Below are 25,220 nucleotides of genomic sequence, written 5' to 3'. Positions count from 1 at the left end.
AAAATGTTATTCTTCCTAGAGGGAACTGCGTCTTCCTGTGTGAATCATATAGATACGAGGCCGAGACCGAACACCTGTTATTCCGAAATGACAACAGTTTTCAGCTTGCGTGTGTTGCTCCGTCTCTGCAGCACTGTGCCTACCTGCACTGTGTTTGACCTTCCTTAGTCAGCAAGCGGAGTGTGACTGCAGAGAGAAAGAGCGAGAGAAAGAAAAGAGAGAGAGAGAGTGAGAGAGAGAGAGGAGAGGTGGAGCGAGGGAGTGTCTACAGGAGAATGGAAAGAGAGAGTTAAACTGGAGTAGTAGTCGAGGGAGTTGTTGCACTCTGATTAGTGTGCCTGTGCAGTCTGCGCTCTCCTCCTTGATGTAAGACCAGCTCCGGACTGCATGGGGCTCTTCTGGAGGTACGGAGGCAGGCTCACGACTGGCTTTTGCCCAGAGAGCTCCTGAGTCCCACCCAGACCTGTTGACTGAACACCAGGACTGGACTGAAGCGGCCTCAACTCCCTGAAAAAGGATTTTTGTCTGGGAATTTCCTTTCTTCGTGTAAAATAAAGGTGCAGGTTTTTTTTTTTTTTTTTTTTTTTTGCACCGTTGTTTTATATTGCTTTGGATTTTGCGGGACAATGGATATGACCGGTAACTCCCAGGGGTATGCCACTCGTGCACCCAGGATGGGGGACTCTAGGATGGGAGAAGCTAGAATAGGAGAGGGAATGAGAATGGGGGAGAGAGACACCCCACAGAGGCTTTCACCTTTCCGCATGCTTCGAATGCTGGACACCTGCCGTCCTCCTGGCAGCCGTATTGGTGAGTCCCGTTGTTGCCATCATCATTTCATACACTATCCCTTTGGATCTAATTCAGCTTCTAAGACCGTATTGTTCAGATGGTTTTATTGCATTACAGTGAAAATGGCAAGCAGTCCTCTCTAAATCTGCTGTATGTCTGCTTGGTGGAGTAAACTTCTAAATCTTCCATTCTTCAGAGGTTTATTACATGCGTGTCATCCAAGAGATGATAATTAGCTCCATGTTCGTTTGTTTTTTGCTTCAGGTTCTGAATAGTTATATGCTCTTCACACTGTGTTAACACATGCAGTGGTCCTCTACATTTATCTGCATGATCTCATTCTGGGGGATGTGAAAGGAAGATCAAACATATGTCCTGAGGTTTTATTACATACAAAGACATGGATTTATGCTAAGCAGCTCTGTCTCAGAAACTGCTGAACCTGCAACTTTGAACATCTTAACCCAATTAATCCCAAAACACCACTTCCATAGTGCTTTATGTGGCTGAACAAGAGATTAGAAATGCAGCAGGTCGGCCTCGGGCACTGGACCTCTCAGATGGGGGTTCGGGTATCCCCAAGGGCTTCCTAGAGAAATGACAAATACCTTAATTTTTTTCTTCATTTACTCATCATGACAATATCACAAGGGGATCTGATGATATATTCCAGTTCTCCAGCTTCAAACAGTAGCATTCTGTCCTAAGTCCTATCACAATGAAAGAGTTCAGTGGCCCAAATTGCGGCATAGGAATCTGCTTTGGGCTCCTTGTTTGAAAAATGTTGAGACGTCCTGACCTAGAAGTTAAAAAGGAGTTTAAATGTATTCATTTCAAAGTCGGTGCTGTAGAAATTCATATGTTGGATGTGGACAGTGCCCATTAACTCTACCATAGCACCCTTGAGCAAACCACTGAACTCTTGATTTGTGGCTGGACAGGGATGAGGGTCTACTTAAAAAAAGATTTCCATTACTCTTTGAAGGGCTGTTGAAGGGACTCTTACACTTGCTTTACTCCTTTGACCATCCTTACCGCCGGCTTTTCAATCATTTTCTGAGGCGCTGCAACCATGTGCCTAAAAAGGATTTCCAGCCAAGTAGAGTAGATAGAGTGGGGTGAGGTAAGGATAGTCCTAAAAGCAGCCCACTCACTCTTGCAGACATGCTAGCAGGGAGTCAGCAACCCTAACTAGGCCAGGCTGGCTCCACACAGGGAGGCGATGGTAGCTCATGACATTTACTGTCTGCTCGTAGTCTGCTGTGGAGCAAATGGAGCAAATGGAGCAGAGAGAACGAGCAGGGACTGGGAAGGAATGTTTTGTGTGTTTGAGAAGTACGCATGAGCTGGTTTGTGTTTGCTCATCGTTTTTGAAAAGGGAAAGTATCCAGGGGTGGCCGGATTTAGGTGAGATGTATGCACGGATATGTTTAGCATCCGCCATTGTGCTTTAACATAGTGGGGTCCATGAGGGTGGAATTTTCCTCCAAAGTCAGTCTTCAGGTCTGATCCACCCGGTGCTGTCTTGCTGTTTACACAAACAGTCAAGATCATGACCTTTCTGACACTGGGAAAGGCCTGTGACATAATACAGGTACTAGTTACTCACTTGTCCTGTGTGCGTGCGCGCGCGTGTGTGTGTGTGTGTGTGTGTGGATAGGAGTGAGATCATGTGTGTGCATGTGTGCAGGCGTGTGTCTGTTAGTATGTAGATATCCTGGATCGATTTCCCTCACCCGGGTGTCAGTTACCTTGAGTTTAATGTTTCAACATCAGGGTTGTGGGGGCTGATTCCTGATACCGACTGCTCAGTTTTCTTACAATCCTACATCACGTACCTGTGCGTTTGACATCTGGCTCTGGCCCCCGGCCCATGGCAACCGGCAGTGTTTCCACTTCTGAAACTTGGAGATTTAAATAGCTATGAAGTCGTTCAGTAAGCATTTATACAGATGGGCTGTGTTTGGGTTTCTTAACGAGCATATGCTGCTCTTGTCAACAGATAGTGAAACCAGGGGACAGCTGTAGGATTATATTAGCAGCTGCAATTTTGTCAGGTACTTGAATGATCATACTAGCAAGAATCGCATTTATAGGCACGCATGTTTCTTTTCCTATTCTGTTTTTTTCAATGTATGTTGTTTTACGTAGTTCACAAACGGCATGTGTGCATTTGATGTTCTTAATAGTGCCAGAGAGAGGCATATATTGCATAAAGTATATAAAATATGATATTAAAAGACACTATGCAAAATGATCAAGGGTCGGCTGAAGTGAAGACTCTGGACTTTGCTAACAAAAGATAAAATAAGCATGAATAAGCATGTGATCTGTCATTGATTCAGTCAGATGAGAAGCATGTGGACTCAAAAAAAGTATCGCTCATTAATGTTTATTCAGTGTTTTTTTTTTTTTTTTTTTTTTTGCCAGTTCAAGGGCCATTACTTCAATTGATCCACGGCGGTTTTGCTTCGTGCACCTTGAAAAAGCTAAACCGGCTGTGTAGGAGAACCAAAGCAACACAACAGAGCTGATTGTAATCTTAGCTTCATTTGTGTCTCAGACACTCAAGTAGGCTAAGAATGCCCATTTAGTTCATTTTTTAGCCTTAAGGCACTGTCCTCACACCACCTTAACTTTCTGAAATCCTAACCTTGACTACATGAAGGAGATACACACACAAATGACCTAGAATCAGCCTCAGGTGCTGTTGTCCTACCCCACAGTTGACAGACAGTGCGCTATAATAAATAGCTTCACCTATCCGGTCCTCCATCTCCATCCCAAAATTCCCTGCACGGCCGAGGTGTCACAATCACTCAGGGGGCTTATTTTTCTTTCCACTTCATCACTTCTTGCTGCCAACCCCCCCATCCCTTATCCTGTTTTTCTCCCTCTCCTCTGTCCACAGTAGATGTGTTTAAAATGGAAACAGGAGGGAAGGTAAGATGTTGCTAGTGCTAACAGAGAAGTGGGCTTCAACATTTCTCGTGGTCAGTTTACTTTCTACATGGAGGCGCTGACTGAACATCTTTCAGTGCCTCGCATGTCCAGTAAAGCAGTTTCTTGCCCCACACACACACACACACACACACACAGACACACACACACACACACACACACACACCGTCTATGCTGTAGATGACCTAGTCTTGAGAGCTATCGCAAATGAAAACCAATGGAGACCCTTTCACCCTTCCCCCTCCATACACACACACACACACACACACACACACACACACACTGTTCAAGCAGGCAGCTCTGTCTACTGCACCATGACTCATTAATCAGATGGATTCTGGGGGAATGGGAGATGGGGGGGCCAAGCAGAGACGGGAGAGCTTACATTGCATGCAGGGTAATATCGATCTCTGACCTCCTCATCTTACCGATGGCATTTTACACACACTTGGCTCACACCCCTGCAAGGTCGGTGGTATAATCCGTCATCTGGGGACTGGGACCCTACCATGCCATACACAGGGGGGGTGAATGAAATCTAAGAAAGGCAAAAGGTTGTCCTCTGTTCGATAGGTACAGGGGTTCGGTGGTAGCTGAGGGAAACGGGGGGTCCCCTAAAAGAGAAACGCTCTCAAAAAGAATTTATGCTGTAAAGTTATTTCCATCCCTTTCCAAGCTCAACATCTCAGAGTTTGATCCCTAATAATAATATTTTGTCTTTGTTTTTTTTGTGTGTGTGTGAAAAATGCTGTAGGTATCGTCCATGAGAATGTGAAGATGGGTTCAGATGGGGAGAGTGATCAGGCATCTGGGACGTCCTCCGATGAGGTCCAGAGTCCGGTCAGGGTCCGCATGAGGAACAACCACCACCGACGCATCTCCAACGAGGTACTGGAAACCAGACACACCTGCTGCACAAGCACACACACACCTGCTCTTCCAGCAAACATATATCTCACCGGAACAAAGCACACTTGGTGGAAGCGACATTATTAACTCACATCTTACAGATTCCTCCTGGGTTTTGCGTGTTGGCTTAATATAAATCGCTCGTCCATGCGTGTTTACACTCTGTGTGCAGGTGGAGACTTTTTTAAACATACGTGTGTTTGTGTGCATGCATGTCTGTGTGTGTCTGTGTGTGTGTGTGTGTGTGTGTGTGTGTGTGTGAATGAGCTACAGAGTGATGAGCACAGCAGTATTACGGGAAATGCTTCTGGACACACAGGCTGCTGCCTCTGACTGCTGTGAACACTGGAACGGACTAATTTAAACCATGTTTACCACAGACAGAGAGAGAGAGAGAGAGAGAGAGAGAGAGAGAGAGAGAGAGGGAGGGAGAGACAGAGAGACAGAGAGAGGGAAAGACTGATGGACAATGATGGAGAGGAAGGTGCTGGAGTGAGTGAGTAATTATGGAAAAATGAATAATTAGTGGAATAACAAAGAGAGACACTCCATGGAAATCCAAAAGAATGAGATGATAAGGAAAAATAAAAGAGGTGAGATGGAGGAGAGAGCGACGGTGGGGGAGGATGGAAAAACCGGGTTTCCTCTCTGACATTCCCCTCCTTTCACCCCCTTCCCCCCATCTGCCTTTCTCCCCTCAGGAATCTGTCCATCCCTCTCTCCTCTCCTCTTGTTTTTCCTCTGCTCCTCCTCCTCCTCCTCATCATCCTCCTCCTCCTCCTCCTCCTCCTCTGAGTGTGTGGAGGGCACTCTTACCACAGTGCCAGCCCCTCTCTCTGTCTGTCTCTCTCGCTCTCTCTCTCTCCCTTCCCTCCCTCCCTCCCGTCCTCTCGTTCTGTCAGAGTGTGAGCAGTCATGTGCTAGGTCAGAGAGATGCATCGTGGAAAGTGCATGTGTGTGAGTGTGTAAAAAGATACGTTTAAGGAGGACAATGAGGGACCTACTAGAGCTGTTCTGCATTGTGAGTATGGGGGTATGTGTGTGTATGTGTGTACGTGTGTGTGCGTGTGTGTGCATGTCTGTGTGTGTGTGTGTCGGGTGTAGAGGAGGGGGGGCGTGTTTGGTGCTCATTCAGTCCATACCACAATGAATAAGAGGACATGTGCGTTTGTGGAATTTCTGCGTGAACTTTGTCCATTGTTGCTCTTTTGAAAAGGAGCACGGAGAGCGCACATGCATCGAGATCTGTTGTTGTCATTAGACCTGTATTTTGCAGTCATTGCTATTATGAATTGCATGAATTATGAAATGTATTTTTGGAGAGAATAAAGAAAATAATTTTTTGAGTGAGGAATATGCAGTATTAGTGCATCAACCTGTTATTTGTGCACGCTTTATTGTCTATACCTTATACATATTGTATATATTTTGCCTGTATATTCCCTCTATGCATTCATGTGTCAGATTTTTATTGTAGCTTTCAAATGTCCAAATTTCTTAGGTCATTGTGGGTGATGTCCATGTGTGTATAGCTGTTTTTCATAATGCATATGCAGACGGCAAAGTGTCGGTTGTGTGTATATTCAGTGTGTTTTTCACAACCGGAGTGTGTCACTATCCTGAGGGTGACGTCTCGTATGTGAGGCTGCGTGTTGTCATGTTAGCGTATGAGCTCAAATAAAACCATTAGAGGCGTAAAATCCCTCTGCCTTTCATCTTCGCATAAACACACACACACACACACACACACACACACACACACACACTCTACCCTCCCACACATGTTTGCACATAAACACACACGCGCACCAACACATGCACATACATCGAGGACACATCCTGTGGGGATGTTGGGACCGGGCCAGCCAGCCAGCCAGCTGCTGCCATGGAAACAGCGTGTGATTGGCATCTTGCCTGTAGCCATGTCCCGCTGGAGCAGCATATAGAAGTGATGCGTTGTGGGAAATGTAGTGGAACACAAATTGGATTGAAGGGAGAGATCTAGGGCATGGGACCTGTTCTGTTGAAGCGAGGAATTCAGTCAGAGGTATTCACTTTATGTATGGTCCACTTCTTAAACACTGACAATAACACCAAAACATTTTTAAAAATATAAGTAAACAATCACGCCGAAACAGTGTTTACATTAATTACCAAAAATCTCTACAATCTGGAGACCAATCAGGACACAAGAAACACTTTCTGCAGCTGCTCTGTTACTTGTTACTTGCATACTTTCGTTGTGTGCTCATATCGTATTCCTGAACTTTCCCTTTTTTCTTAATCACAGTGTAATCAATGAAAAAGAGAATTGTCTGTATTGTATGTCGTGATGTTGCGGTAAATGAAGCATTAATTAAACTATGATGATGATTGATTTCATTGTGGGGCACACAAACACCAATGTAAACAAATATCAGTTCTCAAATGCTGATAAAAGCAGCATGCTCTTTTCCTTAAAAGACTATCCTCATAGAGCTTGTATCAGTTTGATTCTACTTAATAAGATGTACGTTGTAAATTTACCTCATAAAGATTTATGTCAGCCCAAAGAGGTGGTTGAACTCTATTCCACAACAACATTACTTACTTAGGAAAAGTGAAACCAGGTAGATATTCCAAAAAGAAAGGTAGACAAATAACTGTGGAAACGATTATACTATATCTTGGTGACAGCGATTTCAATCTGTCATGTAAAACCTGAATGTTAGGTTTAGGAATATAGACATATAGTCATCCTTGTTTATGTTTGATAATAATAAACATCATTTCAGAGGACATTACGGGACACTTTTTAATGTCATCTGGCAAACCTGGTAATCCTTCTTTCTGGAATCGTCCCCGGGCCCTTCACCAGTTGGAGTTACTTAGTCATTAGTCATTTACGCTCTCGTCCCAGCTGGTGTGTTTTTTTTTTTTCTTTCCATGTATTCATAAAAACTTCAATGCTGAGTGAAACATAACGATCCCGCCTCCTCCTCACTGCCAGCCACTGAATGAAGCAAAAAACTGTGGTTCATACAAGAAAGACTCAAGTGTGGACTCTAGTAGGATGTGAAAATGTTGCCGTCTAGTGCATTTCTGTCAGTGGCATCCCGCTCTGCAGAAAGATAATTACACTGCTAGGTTTTGTAATGTAATTTTGAGCAATGAATGAAAATATCCAGGTAGAGTTGGTGTTTCCAATCAGAAGCGCTGTCACTCTTGTGTTTGCCTGAGAAACTGCTAACATTAAATTCTTGTCCTCTGTGCTGTTCCTTTCTTTCCCCTTAATATGTTTTCATTGACTTTCAAAGCTACAGGGCTGAAAGTATGAGAGCGCTGTAAATGATATGTCAGATATAACTTTGACATTTCCCTCAAAAGTGCAACAAACATCAAAAATGCTCACTAGAATTGAATTTTACCGCCAACATCGCCCTGCTCCCATGCCCACTGAGAGGTTTCAGCCAGAAAATCAAATCAAATCAAATCAAGTAAAAAAAGGGATGATTTTTTTTCTTTAACTCAAATGACTGTAATGGTTGCTCTCTGTTTCAGGACATAAACAAACGTCTGTCTCTCCCAGCTGACATCAGGCTACCGGAGGGCTACTTGGAAAAGTTTGCCATGAACAGCCCACCCTTCGACAAACCCATGAGCCGCAGGCTACGACGCGCTTCATTGGTCAGTACTCAGTGTGTGTGTGTGTGTGTGTGTGTGTGAGTTCTGCGCATGTATGTGTTTGGGTGATGTGCTGGTCCTCATTTAGCTTCTGTGCCTGCACACTTTTGAAAACATCTGGGTGTGTGCTGCTCTTTTTGCATTGCTTTGTGTGTGGAAATGAAACATAAATCTACAATACCAGTGTGCACTAAGGCGAACTAAGGCCTTTATATGTTGTATGTGTGTGTGTGTGTCTATGTGAGTGTGTGAGTGTGTTCGTACATACTGCAAACTAACAAACACAGAATGATTCTGAACACACACACACCGAGTTATGCTATAGTGCTTACAATGGCTCAGTAGGGGGGTGATGAATTCTGTATTATGTATTGAGGCCAAGAGCATTATGGGTATGGATCTGGGGGTGGGAGACAGAGGGGGGATGGTGTCGGATGATAGCAGAGGGGGATCAGGGCGAGAAGTAGGCAGATATTCATGAATATGCAGCATATCCCTTTATTATCCACTGGATTCCCTTTTGTATTGCTCTTAAAGTGCTCCTACTCTTCCACTCAATGTTTAAATTTAGTCACGCTGTTTTCCACATTACTCTTTTATTTCTGCCATCACTCACGGAGTCTACTATTGTTTTCCTTCATCTGTACCTCATCAGTGTTTCATGTAGGACTTGAGTGAAGCGAGAACACTCTGCTCTCCATTTTGCTCATTTCCTTTGCCAGTCTCACAGCCTTGCTCATTTAGAAAATCAATTTAATATGCTTTATTGATATAAATAGGAAGCTATATTACCAAAGCATCCACACGCTATGAGAAACCATTGAGAGTTTACCCTTTCTCAACCCTTTTTTTCCCCTGTAAGATATTGAACACTGTACCCTGTCTCTCGCTGTCTGTTTTAAGCGATTTAATGACGCAGCTTTCCTGCAGGAGTTTCACAGAGATGAAAGCAGAGAATCTTTGAAGAGAAGTTTGCAGGGGGAGAGATGGGCTGTTTTTTTTTTTATGGTGCACGGTCGGATGCAAGGACGCAGATAGACTATAGATGTTTGTGTCTTTATGATGTAACCCAGCGCGAGACATTTTTACCTTTATGCACACGTGCGTGGCCATGTGTGTTGCAGTTGTTGCATGTGTGATGTAACAGATATCTATTATTCAGCAGCAGTGTCAGCCCTCTCCGCAGTGCCTCTCCTGACTGGAATTACACCCCGGGACACCTAAGAGACACCTGGCAGGGAAAGAGAGGGTGGAGGTGGAGGTTGGGGGTTGATGAAAGAATGACAAGAAGAGATGATTTGAAAACTGGAAGGGGCGTTGAAGGGAGACAGACAGATATGTGCGGTGTGATAGAGAGCGATAGTGAAAGCAAAGAAATATGGGGTGTAAAAATGAAAGTAAACTGTTTTGGTGTCAGGTTCGGGGCAGGCAGCGGTCAAAAAAGGGCTGTGAATCTGAGTATTTAAGGATGACTCTGCCTATAATATCATCTCAGCTCCCCTGCTGAACTTGCAGAGTATATATAGGAGGCTACAGTGCAGCTAGATTGTTTCCATCAGAGTGAGTCACATGTTTTCTGTATTTAGTGTGGTGCAGTCCGAGCAGGACGGCATTACTGACCAAATGAGCGAGTCAGTGACATAATGGTTATGGTTGGTATACTAGATACACTCAGTATGGTTCAGGCCTACTTTCAAACAAGCGGATGACGCCATGCTCAGAGTCCGGGAGCTACAAAAGGAGCTTGATGTTCACCATTTAATTAGGTCACCGTTTTATTTGTTTCGAGGTTGTTTTTAGGTTTTAACATCCCCGTTAGGTCACTAATGCAGTTAACGTAGCTGTTTTCTGAGGTGTGACTGGAAGGGTAATGGCTTAAAAACCCAGACCAGGTGGGCAAAAAATCTGGACAGGCAAAGCGAATGAGAAGGAAGAACTGTGTGATTATGTAGCAGGGTTTCGCCAAAAATAGATACTGCATGCTTAGTCCAAAAAAGGCCATTGTCGTTACGTTTCCCAAGTGCACTGATGTCATGCTTTAGATCCTATGTGCTGCTCATTTGTTTCCTTAACACAAAACATGTGGTCAGTGTCCCTTAAGATTCGAGACCGTCTATTTTGATCTTTGAATCCCTTCCAAAATACTGTAAATGAAATTGGCCGGTGTCATTTTTCTCTTGTAGCTGTTGCCAACTGACAATCAATTATTCAGGACGATCCAATTAGATTGGGTGTCCCATGGTGCTAAGGAAGGTCTGTCATTTTATCTCAGTCCACAGCACCTCACCTTGTTATGCAATGCTAACTTGACCCGATGCCCTGTCAAGACAAGATATCAGAGGGCAAGCCCTTTTCCTTTTGGTTACATATATAAGCAGTGATTGAGCTGTCGTAGATGTCATTGTTAAATTGATTTAGATCAAGTGACAGACCACTCCTCAAGGTTACGTCTCCTGTCCACGGCTACGGGCACTTTTACAGGAAAACGTGACATAGAAGTAGTTATTTATTGGTTGATAGATTCCAGCGCTGAGGATGGTACATGCCTTAATGAAATTGTCCTCCTTTCCTCCCACATATTGTTGCCACCTCTGTTCTTAAGTAGCAGGCTTTCCATTTTCCTCTCCCACCCAATCCACTCTCTGTCAATCCATCTTCTCTGTCCCCATCACGCCTTCGTTCAGGCGGTACAGCGAGGAACGTTAATGAAAATGAAATGGGGACTAGGTAATGCCCTTCCTTATGACTACACATCAATTCAGGCTCAAGACTCAAACTCAACTTTGTTCATCCACGATGTAGACAGTCATTGCTCACAGAGCTCTTTGTCAAAGTAATAGATAGATAAAAATGCAAAGATTAAGTTAAGATATGCAAAGCCTGAGCTGCATCTATACATCGGCTAATTCTCTCTCTCCCTCAGTCCTGCGTTTGCATGCACAGATAGGCACACAGACATGTTGTGTTGGTCGTGTGTTGTTGTCATTTTCCTCCCCAAAATTAGGCATGACCTAGTTCTGCTGAGTGAGTTCACTGGAGCATTTGGAATGGAATGAACCGTTTGCCATCGAAAACATACGCTCAGTCACGGACACACACACACACACACACACACACACATAGACACGCACACACACGCAGGAAAGATGGCTCCACTGTATGCAGTACTGCAAATGTATTAGAGGAAGAGTTTTTGTCATCATGTTTGTGTTAAGAGACTGACAGCGGGGTGGAGGCAGAGCTGTGGTGAGGTCATACGCACGTCTTCCACCATGTCAGCGACACTTAGACAAGACGAGAGGCTGCAGATTTATTTCCTGGAGTGGGAGTGAGTTGACCTGGGGTGAGCTTGGGGGGCGTTGTGATGAGTGTGTGTGTGTGTGTGTGTGTGTGTGTGTGTGTGTGAATGCACATGAGGCTGTCTCCTGCTGCCAAATGAGTAGCACAGCTCGCCAACAGCTCCTGACAGCGCCTGTCACAAACAGAGAAGGGATTGTGTGTGTGTGTGTGTGTGTGTGTGTGTGTGTGTGTGTGTGTGTGTGTGTGTGTGTGTGTGTGTGTGTGTGTGTGTGCGTGTGTGTGTGTGTGTGTGTCCGTGCATGCATGTATGTGGGGCACGAGGGTGTGTGAAATATGTACAATGCAGAATATTTGTGATCTGAGTATATTGTCTGTGTATATTCAGATCATAAATCTCTTGCCTACCAAAACATGCACAGTCACACACAGACATTTACACTCACACCTGCATGTGAAAGAACATACATAACACACACACATACCTTGAAAAAGTGTTTTTGAGTATTACTAGTTATCAGAGGCAAAACTTTATTGAGTACATTACATAAATTGGAGGTTTTTGGCTGAGTATGCCTGTTAAGCTAAAAAAAAATGATCAATTCACCATCTAGAAGATTAAAAATCTGTCCAAGCAGACACACACACACACACACACACACACACACACTTGTAACAGTGTGTAAGTGTGTCATCTTGTGTCCAAGCTTGTTCTTAGGCTGGCTTTTAGGCATGCCTTTAAAGAGATCACATGCTTCATTAGCTAACTTGGTCACTGGAGACCCTCCCCCTCATATATATCTATATACACCCATACGCATACAGACATACTCATTCACACACACACACACACACACACACACACACACACATGCATGCACGCATGTCCTAACACTGGGCTTGCACACTGATCCCGATCATGCTGGGAGGGGTCAGTAGAGGACCGAGATTAAGAGAGATGGGTGGAAGTGGAGAAGTATAGGTGGATAAAAGTGGACTGAAAACACTCTGACAGAGATGGACAATGAAATGAGGACAAGAGGTAGTGAGAGGGATAAATACTGTCAGGCCTTTTGGCCTTTTGATATCACATCTTGATATAGCTACATCCATCTGTAGTTCATGACCCAGAAGCCCAGAAGCCACATATATGTAAACTAAACTCATTTAAATTGTTAATCCAGAATATCCTACACATTCACAGATGCGAGACAGCCATATAGACATAATATGTGTTTGGAAATGTAATCCCCATTGGAGTGGAGTGGAAGTGATTGCACATATTCAGTTGCCTTTGTTATACTGACTTCCTGTGGCCAAAGAATATAATGTGCAGCTGACGATGACATCATCATGCAGAGATACAGAGATAGAGGGAGGGAGAGCTGAGGAGGAACTGCACTTTGTTGATTAGGCCCAAAAATGCCTAAACTAGCCTCCAGTGAGATACACACGTGCGTGTATCTGCATGTGTTTTTTTGGGACGTGCGATATCCTGGAGATGGAGCAGCTTCAGCACATACCTAGCATCTGACTAAGACCTGTAAGCTCTGACCAAAATGTTAAAGATTATTCCTAGAAACACAGGTGTTAGACACATGTCGAATAATGTTTTTTTTTTTTGTTCAGGTGTGGTAGACGTGTAGCTTTCACATAGCATCGCCTGAGAGTGTAAATGACGGCAGCTCCACAGGAGAGTTGCCACTTTGACAGTCATCTCCTCAGAACTATCTGTCATCTGCCTTGAAAAATAGCCTAACCTCGAGCTCAGTAACGAAATTGTCACATAAACTTGAGAATGGTTCACCAAGCTCGCCAAGACCCTCAGGAAAGTTTCCAGTGCTCAAGCTGACACTCTGCATTTGCACACAGCCCTTTGCCATGAAGCACCGTCCATGTGGCTGAGCTTTGTCTGGAGGTGACATTTCTAAGAGGAAAACTAAGGAGCAGTGAAATTGGTGATATCTTCTAACACATAAATTTATGAACCAGTGTGAAGTGTAGCACACACTCTCATATCTCATAAAAAGGGAAAATATGGCTGTCAGTTTTACAAAATCATAATGTGTTATTTACCCCAAGGAGATATGTTTCTTCTGTTTATGCTGTGCAGTCAGTTATGAATGATTAAGTGTAGAGCAAGATCTTTATGTTGAGAAAATATCAATAATTTAGACAAAATCCAGTGATGTTCTTTTCAGTTGCAAGAAATGGTTCTTTAGAATTATGGTAAAAAAAAAACAACATTTTTGTGTGTGTGTGCCTGTGTGTGTGTGTGTGTGTATGTAAAGTGAGGCATTGGAATCAGGCTAATGTGTTCCAGCTGTCTCTCTGCAGTAGCAACAGAGCTGTTGCTTGATGGGTGCAGGAGGGAGCAGGGAGCAATAAAGTGTACCCAAGAAGAAATAGAGCTAATGTTTTAGTAGACGCACGCACACACGCACACACACACACACACACACACACACACACATACACTCACTCACACATGCACACACACAGGAAAACAGAAGTAAGGGCTGGTGACTCAGGCTCCAGCAGTTGTAGGCCAAATGTCATCATCGATGGGATTTAAATCTGAACAAACTTCCTCGGCCTGCATGACTTGATTCTAGAGACAGCTACCTGAAATACCCTGGCCTGACCTACTACCAGACTATTCCCCAAATAGATGTGGACTGGCTTAGTGGTAATGCACCTTGATGGGTCTCATAAGTTCCCCAACTTTCTTCTCTTCTTCCTCTGTAGTCTGAAATCGGCTTTGGGAAACTTGAGACCTACATCAAACTGGACAAACTAGGGGAGGTGAGATGAATATGCACATATAAACTCTCCACATATTTAGTTATCTGCACCTGGCCAATGCTTGAGCCTGTCATCTCCCCCTCCCTCTCTGCAGGGGACTTACGCCACAGTGTTCAAGGGACGCAGCAAGTTAACGGACAACCTGGTAGCCCTGAAGGAGATCCGGCTGGAGCACGAGGAGGGTGCGCCCTGCACAGCTATCCGAGAAGGTACCGGGCCAACAACCCTAGATGAAAAGCTTCAGTCATGTCATTTTGAAGGACACATGGGATCATGGGACCGTGTTGTCAAGGAGATTTCATGGTTTCAACGTTGTTATCGAGACCCAACAATTTGCAGAGCCTTGCAGTGCCCTGGGTTGTTACTTATCTACGAGCAGTTTAGCTTGTGGCTCGCAGATCGTGTGTGACTGACAGCGTCTGATGTGTTTCTCTCCTCTAGTGTCTCTGCTGAAGGACTTGAAGCACGCCAACATTGTCACCCTCCATGACATTATCCACACTGACAAGTGCCTGACACTCGTGTTTGAGTACCTGGTGAGGCTATATTGTGTGTGTGTGTGTGTGTGTGTGTGAGTGTGTAAGTGTGACTTTAAAGGGAATATATGTCTAACCTAGTATTTTCACTGAGTGGACTAATCTGTTCACTCTGTCTTTCACTTCTGTGGTTCTGTCCTTGTTTTCATGTTTGTGTTTTCTCTTTCCTTCTTTCTTTCTTTCTTTCTTTCTTTCTTTCTTTCTTTCTTTTTTCTTTCTTTCGATCTTCATTTCTTTCTCTCTTTCTTTCTCTCTCTCTTTCTTTCTTTCTTTCTTTCTTTCTGTCCCATCAGGAAAAAGATCTGAAGCAGTACATGGATGACTGTGGGAGTATTATGAGTGTTCACAATGTGAAGGTAATTCAGAAAAAAAAAAATTGTAGAGAAATCTGCAGTGACAGAAGAATTTTAACAAGTTCCATATTTTAAATGTAGTATTGAATTTCGCACAGTGAAAAATGCTGGAGTGAGCAGAGGTTACAGCTACCATCTTCTTCTGATTTAGACTCAAGACGCTTGCATAAAATTGGCTGGCAGCTTGACTTGTGAAATATGCATTTAACACTCCACAAGAAATACGAGTCTGAAATCAAATTTGAAAATTTTCGAGTAACATAGCTGTGATAACCTGATTTGCAGATACCAATAAATTCGGCAGTTACTCATTAAAGTGATATCAAGCCTGTAACAATGGCAACTCTCCTCTCCTCTTCAGATCTTCCTCTTCCAGTTGTTGCGGGGTCTTGCCTACTGCCACAGAAGGAAGGTCCTCCACAGAGACCTCAAACCCCAGAACCTCCTCATCAACGAAAAGGGAGAGCTCAAACTGGCAGACTTTGGTACCAGCACTTTTTCTTGTTTATTGTCTTAAAATTTTATTTAGAGGTCCAGTGACTTATCAGATGTTAGACACACACACAAAAAAATAAAGACAAGCTGTGCTCAGTTTCTTGTGACATTTCTGTGTTTGAATTAAGGTTTGGCCCGAGCCAAGTCTGTCCCGACTAAGACCTACTCCAATGAAGTAGTGACATTATGGTACCGGCCACCAGATGTGCTGCTGGGCTCCACTGAGTACTCTACACCCATTGACATGTGGTGAGCACACACATCAGTATCTACAGTATACACACACACACACATGTCAAGAAACATGCACACTACTCCGTCTAATGTACTTATCACTCTGCCCCAAGCCTCCCCGTATTGTTTTGCTTAGTGCATTTCTCCCAGTGTGTACATTCACTCTCACAAACAGTGTGCTCTCCGCTGATGCATTATCTCTCCCTCTCTGCCCATATTTATTTTGCCTCGGGGTGTGGTTACACTTCTCTGCTTCCTGTCCCCAGTGGTTTCGGGATGTGACAGTACTTCAACCTGTCTCACCTCTTAAGTTTAGCTCTGTCACCTAGCCATGACACACATATAAAAACTTCTGTCTGTGTGTGTGGAGCTGGGAAAGTGGAATGGGCTAGGAGTGAATATTGGTTGGGAATGTGGTGTAAACAGTCCCACAGCATAAGGGATATAAACATGTCATCCGCCACAAATGATCCCCCCCTGATCAGTCTGTGTCTGGGCCAATCAGTAATGCCATATTCCTTGAATGATTGTTCACTACAAAAAAATCTCCAGCTTAACAAGGAATTTCAGTGTTAAAAATCTTGTTTTTTGTAAAAAGAGTGAAACAAAAACCTGACAGTAGGATGAGATAATCCCACTTGTTTCCAGTGCTGTTGCACTTGTCTCAAGAATTTTTCTGGGATCAAGTATAAATATGTCCAAACAAAACAGAATAAAGCAGAACACAAGTATCAATAAAATGACTCTGATTTTAAAATGTCTGAAAACAAGCTATTTAACATTGAAAACAAGTGGGATTTTTTCATCCCATTGGCAATTTTTTTCACTTGCTTTTAGAAAAATGAGATTTAACACAGACTACGGCTCTTAAATGACTTGTTAAGATGAAGATGTTTTTGCAGTGTTACATCCGACTTGGCAGTAAATAACATGGAAATTTCTGAAAATGGCATCCTCATATCAGTTGTACCCCACTGTTAAAGGCAAATAAACCCCAATTTAATGCCACTTTCATCATGCATGATTTTTTAAACCACAAACCAACTCTTCCTATCATAAAACAGAAAACATTTACTAAATTGACAGTTTAGCAACTTGTGACATGACTGCACCACCACTTATGTCACCTTGTTTTGAGCTGAAATTATAGTTTCCCCATAGACCAAGCAATATCACTTTGAATGTTGGGATGCAGCGGTGAGTGTCTGATGTCTGAGATATTTCATTTGACACATACACAAATGATGTAATTCCCCTCCTTGGTCTGATCAGTATAATTTTGAAAATGTGTAAGTACTGTGGTGAGATGCAAATTTCAGTGAAATTCAAATAAACACGTTAACACTGTAGCCTCAGCCTAAAACCTGCGGTATGCAACTTTGCATTTCTTGTTGATTCATCTCCCTCTTGTGGCAGTAAATTAAACGCTAGTTAAAAAACATACATGCATTTCTTTGTACAGTTATTCTCTATTGTACAGAAAAACTATTAAAAAAAACTCTAGTGTGCATAAATTTTTCACCAGAACCAATGAGCTTTACCTGTTTAGAGTATTCTGACTTTTTTTTTTCACTGTTCATGTCTGTTCACTTTCTCCAGGGGTGTTGGTTGTATCTTTTATGAAATGATCACAGGCAGACCTCTCTTCCCTGGATCAACTGTGGAGGATGAGCTGCACCTCATATTCCGCATCCTTGGTGAGCGAGCACTGGAGGAACGTGGATGTGTATTCACCAGCATGTACATATTTGCGTGTGTATGTGTGTGTGTGTGTTTGTGCACGTTCTATATGCTGAGACACCCTTTCTCCCTCACTCTGCCTCCCACAGGCACACCTACAGAAGAAACGTGGCCAGGCATTACCACCAGTGAAGAGTTTAAGACGTACAATTTCCCCCGATACCATGCAGAGCCCCTTGTCAATCATGCACCCAGGTGTGTTGATTAATATGTGTGTGTGTATAGGTAAAGCGACTGTGAGACTGTTAACATGTAATAAGAGTAGATGCAGGATTGATTATCAATAGGAATGGTAGTCCAGCATGGATCAGCTTTTGCCTGCACTGACACCCCCGCCTCTTTCTCTCCTTCACACAGGATAGACAATGATGGCCATGACTTGCTCTCACTGCTTCTACAGGTAAAGAAACTGCTGTGTAGTGAATAATAAAAGCGTAACTGGTTTGCCTTACAGATGAGGACAAAAATAACTCCCTTGTCTCTCTGATGCTCTGTCATTTTCCTTCTCCCTCTCTCTCTCTCTGTAGTTTGAGGCAAAGAAGCGTGTATCAGCTGAAGACGCACTCAGACACCCGTATTTCAGAAGTCTTGGGGAGCAGGTTCAAACTCTGGCTGACAGTGAGTACACTCCTCCACGCAGACAGACTAGCTCACACACACCTACAGTGCAAACACTGTCTCACCAACCTCTTATGCTTTCAGCCGCATCTATCTTCTCAGTAAAGGACATTCAGCTCCAGAAAGACCCAGGGAAGAGGTCCTCGGTCTACCCAGAGACGGGTAAGTCCTCCAAGATGGGAGAAGAGGATGAAAAAAAGAGGGAAATGAGAATTCTGAGAATATGATGACAAAAAGTGACTGAACTCCAACATGCAGGTCTTGCTCCCTGTCCTCTTCCTTTCTCTTTATATGCATCTCTCTCTTTCTGTCTGTCAACTACTGTGATTTCTGTCGTCTCTCATACCATAGTGTGATCATACATGTCACACACAGTGTCCCGGTCAGTCACCATAGACATGGTTCCTGCTCGCACCAGACACAAAACCCAACCCCAGATATTAATAATGGCTATCATAGTGCACTCTAATATAACCACTCTAGAGACTCTATGATATCAGATTTATCATTCTACAATTCATGATAATTTGCTTTTGGTCCTTTGTGTTACCCCAGAAGTCTAGTTTCCATCATCGACTCATGGATACCCAAAGAAATAGCACAGTAGCTGTAATAGAAGAAGAAATAGGAGAGAGTGGAATTAATCAATAGAGGAAGATGTCTGTGATAGATTTTAGAGATAATATTCAACAGTATCAACTTTGTATGGGTTGAGTTTTATAGCTGGGGCAATGGTAATCCTAACTCCACATCATGACTGTCCAGTGAAAACCTTGTGTCTCCAATTTTGTCAATTTTCATGTTTTAACGTAATTTTATTTGCATGTTCCCCTATGTGTTATACCTTGGGGAATATTAAACTAATTATATAAACTAAAAAATGGACAGTCATCAACCTAGAGACAACACTGTTTTTCCTAGTTCCTTAAAAATTGATAGTATGGAGATACAAGGTTTTGGTTGGACCACAGCGATATCAACCTGTGAAATGTAAATAATCAACTTACCAATAGAGACTACCAGTTGACTCTTAAATTAGTATCCACTTTGTATCAGTAAGGTTTATTGTCAGGTATATCCAAAGTTAACATTAGACAGTCCAAATAAAGTATCATTGATTTTAATTTAATACCAAAATCAAGTATAAAATAAATCAATGAAAAAGTAGAGTAAAGATGGAGTATTACTGCTGGGGCTGAAAATGAATGAATGAATGAATAGAAATCATGGCTTAAGTTTCAGGGTTTATTGAGCAGGAGGGCCACAGCAGGACTCACAATATGAATAGGAAAACTCAGCAAGGAATCAGGGGATCACTGGCACATGAAGCAGGAAGCAAAAAGGTTGAAACAGCAGAGTTAGACCGGGGCGGGGGTGACACCTGTGCGACAGACATATGAGGAAGTAATTTTCTACCACACTCCCCATTACAATATTTTGATTAAAGAGGTTGCTGAGGAGTTCTGCAGACTGCTCTGTTCATTCACTGTGAATATTTGACGTGCCCTCTTGACATCTGCTTAGATTTATTTCAGTAACTCAGTCTGTTTCACTGTCTCAATCACTGTCTGTGTCTGCCTTTTCTCTTCCTTGGCTCTCCCACTGCTTCTCTATCATGTTCTGATAATCTGTCCCTTCTCTTTCTCTCTTGGTGCCCATGCTGTTTCTCTCTGTCCATCTGCTCCTTAATCCTCTCTGCCTCCCTTGTGTGCCCTACTCCAACTCCTCCTCCAAAACACCTCGCCCTCCCAACCCCACCCCAACTACCCCCTCCCCAACTCAAAAAAAAAAAAAAAAAAAGCGATGGCCCATAAGCTAGGCTCCGCCCCCTCGCAGTACTTCCAGAGAGAAGCAGCCAATCCCAGGGCTCAGAGTCACACTCTCTCCTCCCCTTCCACAGGCTGAGTGGCCCCTACCATTCTGGTAAATACGGTCTCTTTCATTCTTTCTTCCTCCTATTCAGTTCCCCCCTCTCTTATTTCTACCTACAGTATTTTCCTTTCATGTTGGCTCTTTTCTTCTCTGTCTGACTTTTGTCTTGTTGAAATCTCACGTTGTGTATGGCTCTCCCATCTCGTTCAACTGGTTTGAATGTTGTTCCATTTACTCTTGCACTGCCAAACCACATCACTATATTAATTCTGCTATCTATCGTGTTATTACCTGGTTATGCCCAAATCATCTGGTCCTCTGCATTGTTATATTCTCTAAATCTATATTATCGTTTTTTTTTTTTTCATTTTCTCCTCTTTCCCCGGCCATTACTTGCATCACAACCTGTATCTACATGCATCATCTCAGCTTTGCCCTTCCTAATCCTCTTTTTCTTTGAGGGAAAGCACTGCTGCTGTTTTATTTCAGGGATGAAAGAGGAGTCATATGTTCATCAGGGGGCATTCGGGGAAAGATGTGATTAAAGAACGGGGAGTCATTTGATTCTGTTTATTTGCAGTTCTGTTCAGGTTTCTCCAGCGGGAGATGTAGCCTTTTTGTTGAGTCTGTAAGTGTGAGTCAACATGGGTTTGGTGTAGTGTGGGTGTGTGTTTGTGTTGGAAATGCATTTTTTTTTTTTTTTTGGTAATTTCTTTGCATGAAAATTTGTGTTTGCTCTCCTGTACAGTTTTGAATGTTAGAGCCACTGGTAAGTATAGTTTAGGTTCAGTGACATGAGATTACCAAACAGTATTATATTGAAACATATGATCATTTTGTTTGGGCCTTGGCCTTTGTGATGCTAAATGGTCTGTCACTGGCATGGAGTGGAATATGGTAGTGTGTGGTGTGTCCGTCAAATTCAAACTGTTATTTCTCTCTCTCTCTCTCTCTCTCTCTCTCTCTCTCTCTCTCTCAGCCCAGGGGAAGAGTAGGAGGCAGAGTGTGTTGTTTTAGTGTTGGCGGGGGCGCTGAGCTGAGGAGGACAGTGACACGCACGGAGCTGTCCTGTCAGACATACATTCACTGACCCTGCCACACACACTGAAGGAGAGACACACACACCCTGCCACACATATGTCGAAGGAGAGAAAAACATATACACACACACAAACACACACACACACACACTGCAAAACGGAGGAAAAAAAACCCCACACAGAATTAAGACTGAAGAATTTGTACTTGAGAAGACAACAACAACTCAACTCTAAAGACAAGTATAAAAAAGAATGAGAAAAGAACACTGAGACAAGGATTCAAGAAAGGAGGACAAGTTTCCTCTTTGCTGCTACTACTACTGCTGTCCAGAAGAGGGCGGCGAGCTGAATTGGTTTGAACTGAACTTGCTGTATCAGTGAGCTGCGAGGAAGACGGGGAGCTGCTGTAGCCCCCTCAGGAGTGGAAGTGGGCATGTTTTTATAAGGAAGGGGAGAAGGAGGGATGCTCTCACTCTCTCTTGTCCTTCTCTTTGATGGACTGTTGTACATAAGAGACTGAGCTGTAGAACTCTGCTTTTTCATAACACGCCTCAGCCTGAATCCAAACTCTGAATATTGCACCTCAACCCTAAACCCTCGCCTAACCTCTTGGCCCTTTACATGATGAACAGACACTCTCTCTCTCTCTGTCCCTCTCTCTGTTTCTCTCTATCTCTCTCTCTTTCTCTCTCTCTCTCTCACACACACACACACACCTACTTGTTCACTTGAACGCGATGGTGTGCAGATCATTGGAGTTTACAGAGATAAACTTTAGCACCTTATTGTCCAATAGAGGTCAGGGTGGCTGTCATTACTTTACCTCATCAGTCACTCAGGCAGAGTAGGATGCGAAGTACACGCTAGATTACAATACATACCTAACTAACCATAGGAAAATCTACACAAGTATTTAATTCACTGATCAAATTGGCCGCTTCACTACTACAATACCACACAAAGTACACTCTGCAATTCACAAAACAGTGGTAAACAATGACTGCATTTGTCACTTGCTCACATGCTGTAAAGAACACCACGCTGCAAGATGCTCCTGGTTCAGTACGCAAGGATAGTTAGAGGTAAAGGAAAGTGTACAAAAACTCACCTGCTCATTCTTAGACACCCCCTTCCTCTTTTGCCTTGACTCAGAAGTTGTCTTGATTTGTTGTGTGCTGTTGCATTGGTGTACAAGTGTTGACAATGAAATGTTCTCTTTGCACCTGATTTTACCTCTTTACATCATGATTAGTCCACTCCACAGCCCTTCCCTCCCTGTTTACCCCACATGCATATATTTTTACTCTTTTTTTTTTTTAATTAAATCTGTATATATGATCATTCTTTTTACTTGTCAGAAGCAATGATATCCCAGAATGCCATTCTCGGTCTTAATCTGTGTTCCCAAGGGAACAGCTGGCGACTGACTGGGGACGTGTTGCACATTCCTTGAGCTCAGGACTTATCGGTAGTGTACTTTTGTGGACGCTGCGAGCTGCAGCAAGTCTTGTATGTCTCCCTGGTAGAGCAGAGTATGTTGAACATGGTTGAGTCCTTTTGCAAGGCTGGTTCAGACTGTATGTGAATAATAATTATAATAATGATAATAATAATTTGCAGAATCACCCTGTCAGATTGTGTGTTTGTCATTCTCTGTTAATTTGACCATAATGTTACTGTTCAGAAAACACCTTACCCATGTCTTTATTTGTCATCTCTTTGAGCATGTTTGTCCTAAAAAAACAAAACAAAACAAAACAATGTTTTCAGTTGGTATGTGAAATAGCTGCTGCCGAGTAAGGGCACACTGGAAGAGTAAAAGGAATGCTTCCTATTGATACGAATCTGAAATGTGACCTTTTTACATGACTCTTGCATCAAACACCACATTGCCCCATAGTGGCTGAGATGAGCACTAACAACATCCAATGACTGTTCATTGAATAAAGTGAAGACAATGACAACATAGTAATCAACTTTCTTTACGTATGTGCTGCCAGTGTTGGGACCAGACAAGATGTGTGACAAAATCTGACTTTGAATCATCAGTCAAGGCAAAGTAAAGCAAAAAAAAACAACAACACTTGTTTAGTCTTTCTAACTGGGCACTGTAGTCTTTGGATATTTAGCACCACTTTCAGCTCTCCTGCACACTGTTGATTCATGCTGTGGTTGTTACAGGCTGCCAGAAACGACAGGACCAAAGCGTTGTTAAAGAGCCAAGTATCAAGTGCTCAAGCACACAACTGTTTCACACACCAATCAATCAACATGTCAACATGTACTGTATCTATGACATGGATAGTAGGTGTAGAATGGAGTTTCTCTTCCTCAGACACAGACCTGCAGTCACTTTTGCATCTGTCCACTGAATCGATTGGGAGATGGTGAAGTGATGCCACGTCGGTGTCTGTCAGAAGGACTACTTATTTACCCAGAGTGTGTCAGTATGTAGCGTGTACATAGATCCCTCACTCTGTATATACAAAAGTGTACAGGTTTGATACAGCTATTCACATTCTGGTGTTTTTTTCTTCTTTCCTTTAATTAATGAAAGTCATAGCAATATTTCTGTAATCAGTAAAGAGCCGAGGTAATAGGATGATTATGATTGCATTTGCGTTCATTTAAAGTGGGGGAAATGACTGTGAATGATCAAACTGTGAGACTTGACCAAAACGATGAGTTAGGCTTTTGTGCTGTTTAACATGCTGGATCCAAAAGGCTGGAGTGTGGTTGTCATGGTGCAGAGGAATAAAAAATACTGATTATTTTGATTTTTACCAATGAAAGCCATAAAGCTCATAAGATGACAAAGGCTTGTTTGTGTGTGAGGGGTGTGTACCATGTTTGAGCACAGACCTTGAAAAGCAAAAGGGTTGTGTACACCTAATAAAGAATAAAAAACCTGATTACTTATTTCTTGTCATTAAATCGTTTGAAATTATCTTGCTATGCAGTGACTGACTACATTGTAGAGCAGATTTATTTACATGCCAGTCATCTGCTATTACTACAGGGCAGCGGCAAGGAGATTACAACAGCGGATTACTGTAAGGGTGCTTATCTTGATTTTCTTACTTACATGGCCTCTGACTGAGCCAAGCATGATGGAGCTAAAAATGTATTACAACAACTAATATTCATGTTTTGCAAAAAGCTAATTTGTGCTCACATCTGGCATTAAACTCAAACAGAAATTTGGAAATATTTTAAATAATTAGTAAACAACATTTGCAATTAGACATTTGATTTTGGCTCTGTCCCACACATACACCCACAGACACACATGCACTATCATCTATAAGCTACTTATCCTAAGTAATCCAACCACCGATGAAAGAATAATTAATTTATTGAAATTACAGAGGTTTAGATACCCATAAACAGTTAAAAATACCATAAACACATGCGTACATACATCTCATCGTTAACACTTGTTAAAGAAAAATTGATTTTCCATAATCCATGTCTGTGGTTTAAAGATTATGTAATTAGGGTTAGGATTAAGTATCATATAGTGTGTTCTGGATTAATTACACATCAACAAAATATACGACAATGGATGAGGCAGTGCATTTGTCTTTATTGTCAGACGACATGAAAAGTTATGACGGCCTCTGTAGGAGGAGGCAGGCAACATGAATTTGAACACTGTTGTCAGTGTCTCATATTATGGTGGTTGTCTCCTCCTTCTCTCTGGCTGCCTCCCTTTCTGTCTATGGGATTGTACAGAATATGCACGGCCGCTTTGACATCTTTAACATGCATCTTTCTATCTGGACTGTGTCTAGATATGCTGTTACTGTTGCCATCTTATTCATCCTTGACCACCTCCAGTTATGGCTGCTAGGTGAGTCGGTCTTCAGTGTGTCTTGGCTGCATTTACACCTGGACATCACGTG

General features: G+C 42.8%; 1 protein-coding gene across 6 annotated transcripts in view; it reads left to right on the top strand.

Annotated features, from left to right (window-relative positions):
- Nucleotides 1-24,234, top strand: part of LOC115361503 (cyclin-dependent kinase 17-like) — a 39,426-nt gene extending 15,192 nt beyond the window's left edge. For 2 of the 6 annotated variants that reach the window (XM_030054892.1, XM_030054888.1), the window contains 15 exons: nucleotides 4,508-4,641; nucleotides 8,203-8,328; nucleotides 14,371-14,427; nucleotides 14,522-14,636; nucleotides 14,869-14,963; nucleotides 15,257-15,319; nucleotides 15,678-15,801; nucleotides 15,940-16,060; nucleotides 17,645-17,742; nucleotides 17,875-17,980; nucleotides 18,143-18,185; nucleotides 18,313-18,403; nucleotides 18,488-18,565; nucleotides 20,205-20,326; nucleotides 21,255-24,234. In XM_030054892.1, the coding sequence (XP_029910752.1) occupies nucleotides 4,508-4,641; nucleotides 8,203-8,328; nucleotides 14,371-14,427; nucleotides 14,522-14,636; nucleotides 14,869-14,963; nucleotides 15,257-15,319; nucleotides 15,678-15,801; nucleotides 15,940-16,060; nucleotides 17,645-17,742; nucleotides 17,875-17,980; nucleotides 18,143-18,185; nucleotides 18,313-18,403; nucleotides 18,488-18,565; nucleotides 20,205-20,308 (1,355 nt within the window). In that variant the 3' untranslated portion in view covers nucleotides 20,309-20,326; nucleotides 21,255-24,234. Of the gene's footprint in view, nucleotides 1-586; nucleotides 811-4,507; nucleotides 4,642-8,202; nucleotides 8,329-14,370; nucleotides 14,428-14,521; nucleotides 14,637-14,868; nucleotides 14,964-15,256; nucleotides 15,320-15,677; nucleotides 15,802-15,939; nucleotides 16,061-17,644; nucleotides 17,743-17,874; nucleotides 17,981-18,142; nucleotides 18,186-18,312; nucleotides 18,404-18,487; nucleotides 18,566-20,204; nucleotides 20,327-21,254 lie in introns of those variants that run through there. The other 4 variants (XM_030054893.1, XM_030054889.1, XM_030054891.1 and 1 more) reach the window with 3 other exon arrangements.
- Nucleotides 24,235-25,220: the final 986 nt, after the last annotated feature.

The sequence above is a fragment of the Myripristis murdjan genome, chromosome 7, assembly GCF_902150065.1.
Source record: "Myripristis murdjan chromosome 7, fMyrMur1.1, whole genome shotgun sequence".
Classification (NCBI taxonomy): Eukaryota; Metazoa; Chordata; class Actinopteri; order Holocentriformes; family Holocentridae; genus Myripristis; species Myripristis murdjan.
The sequence above is the reverse complement of the archived record's forward strand: the minus strand, read 5'-3'. Positions and strand labels throughout refer to the sequence as shown.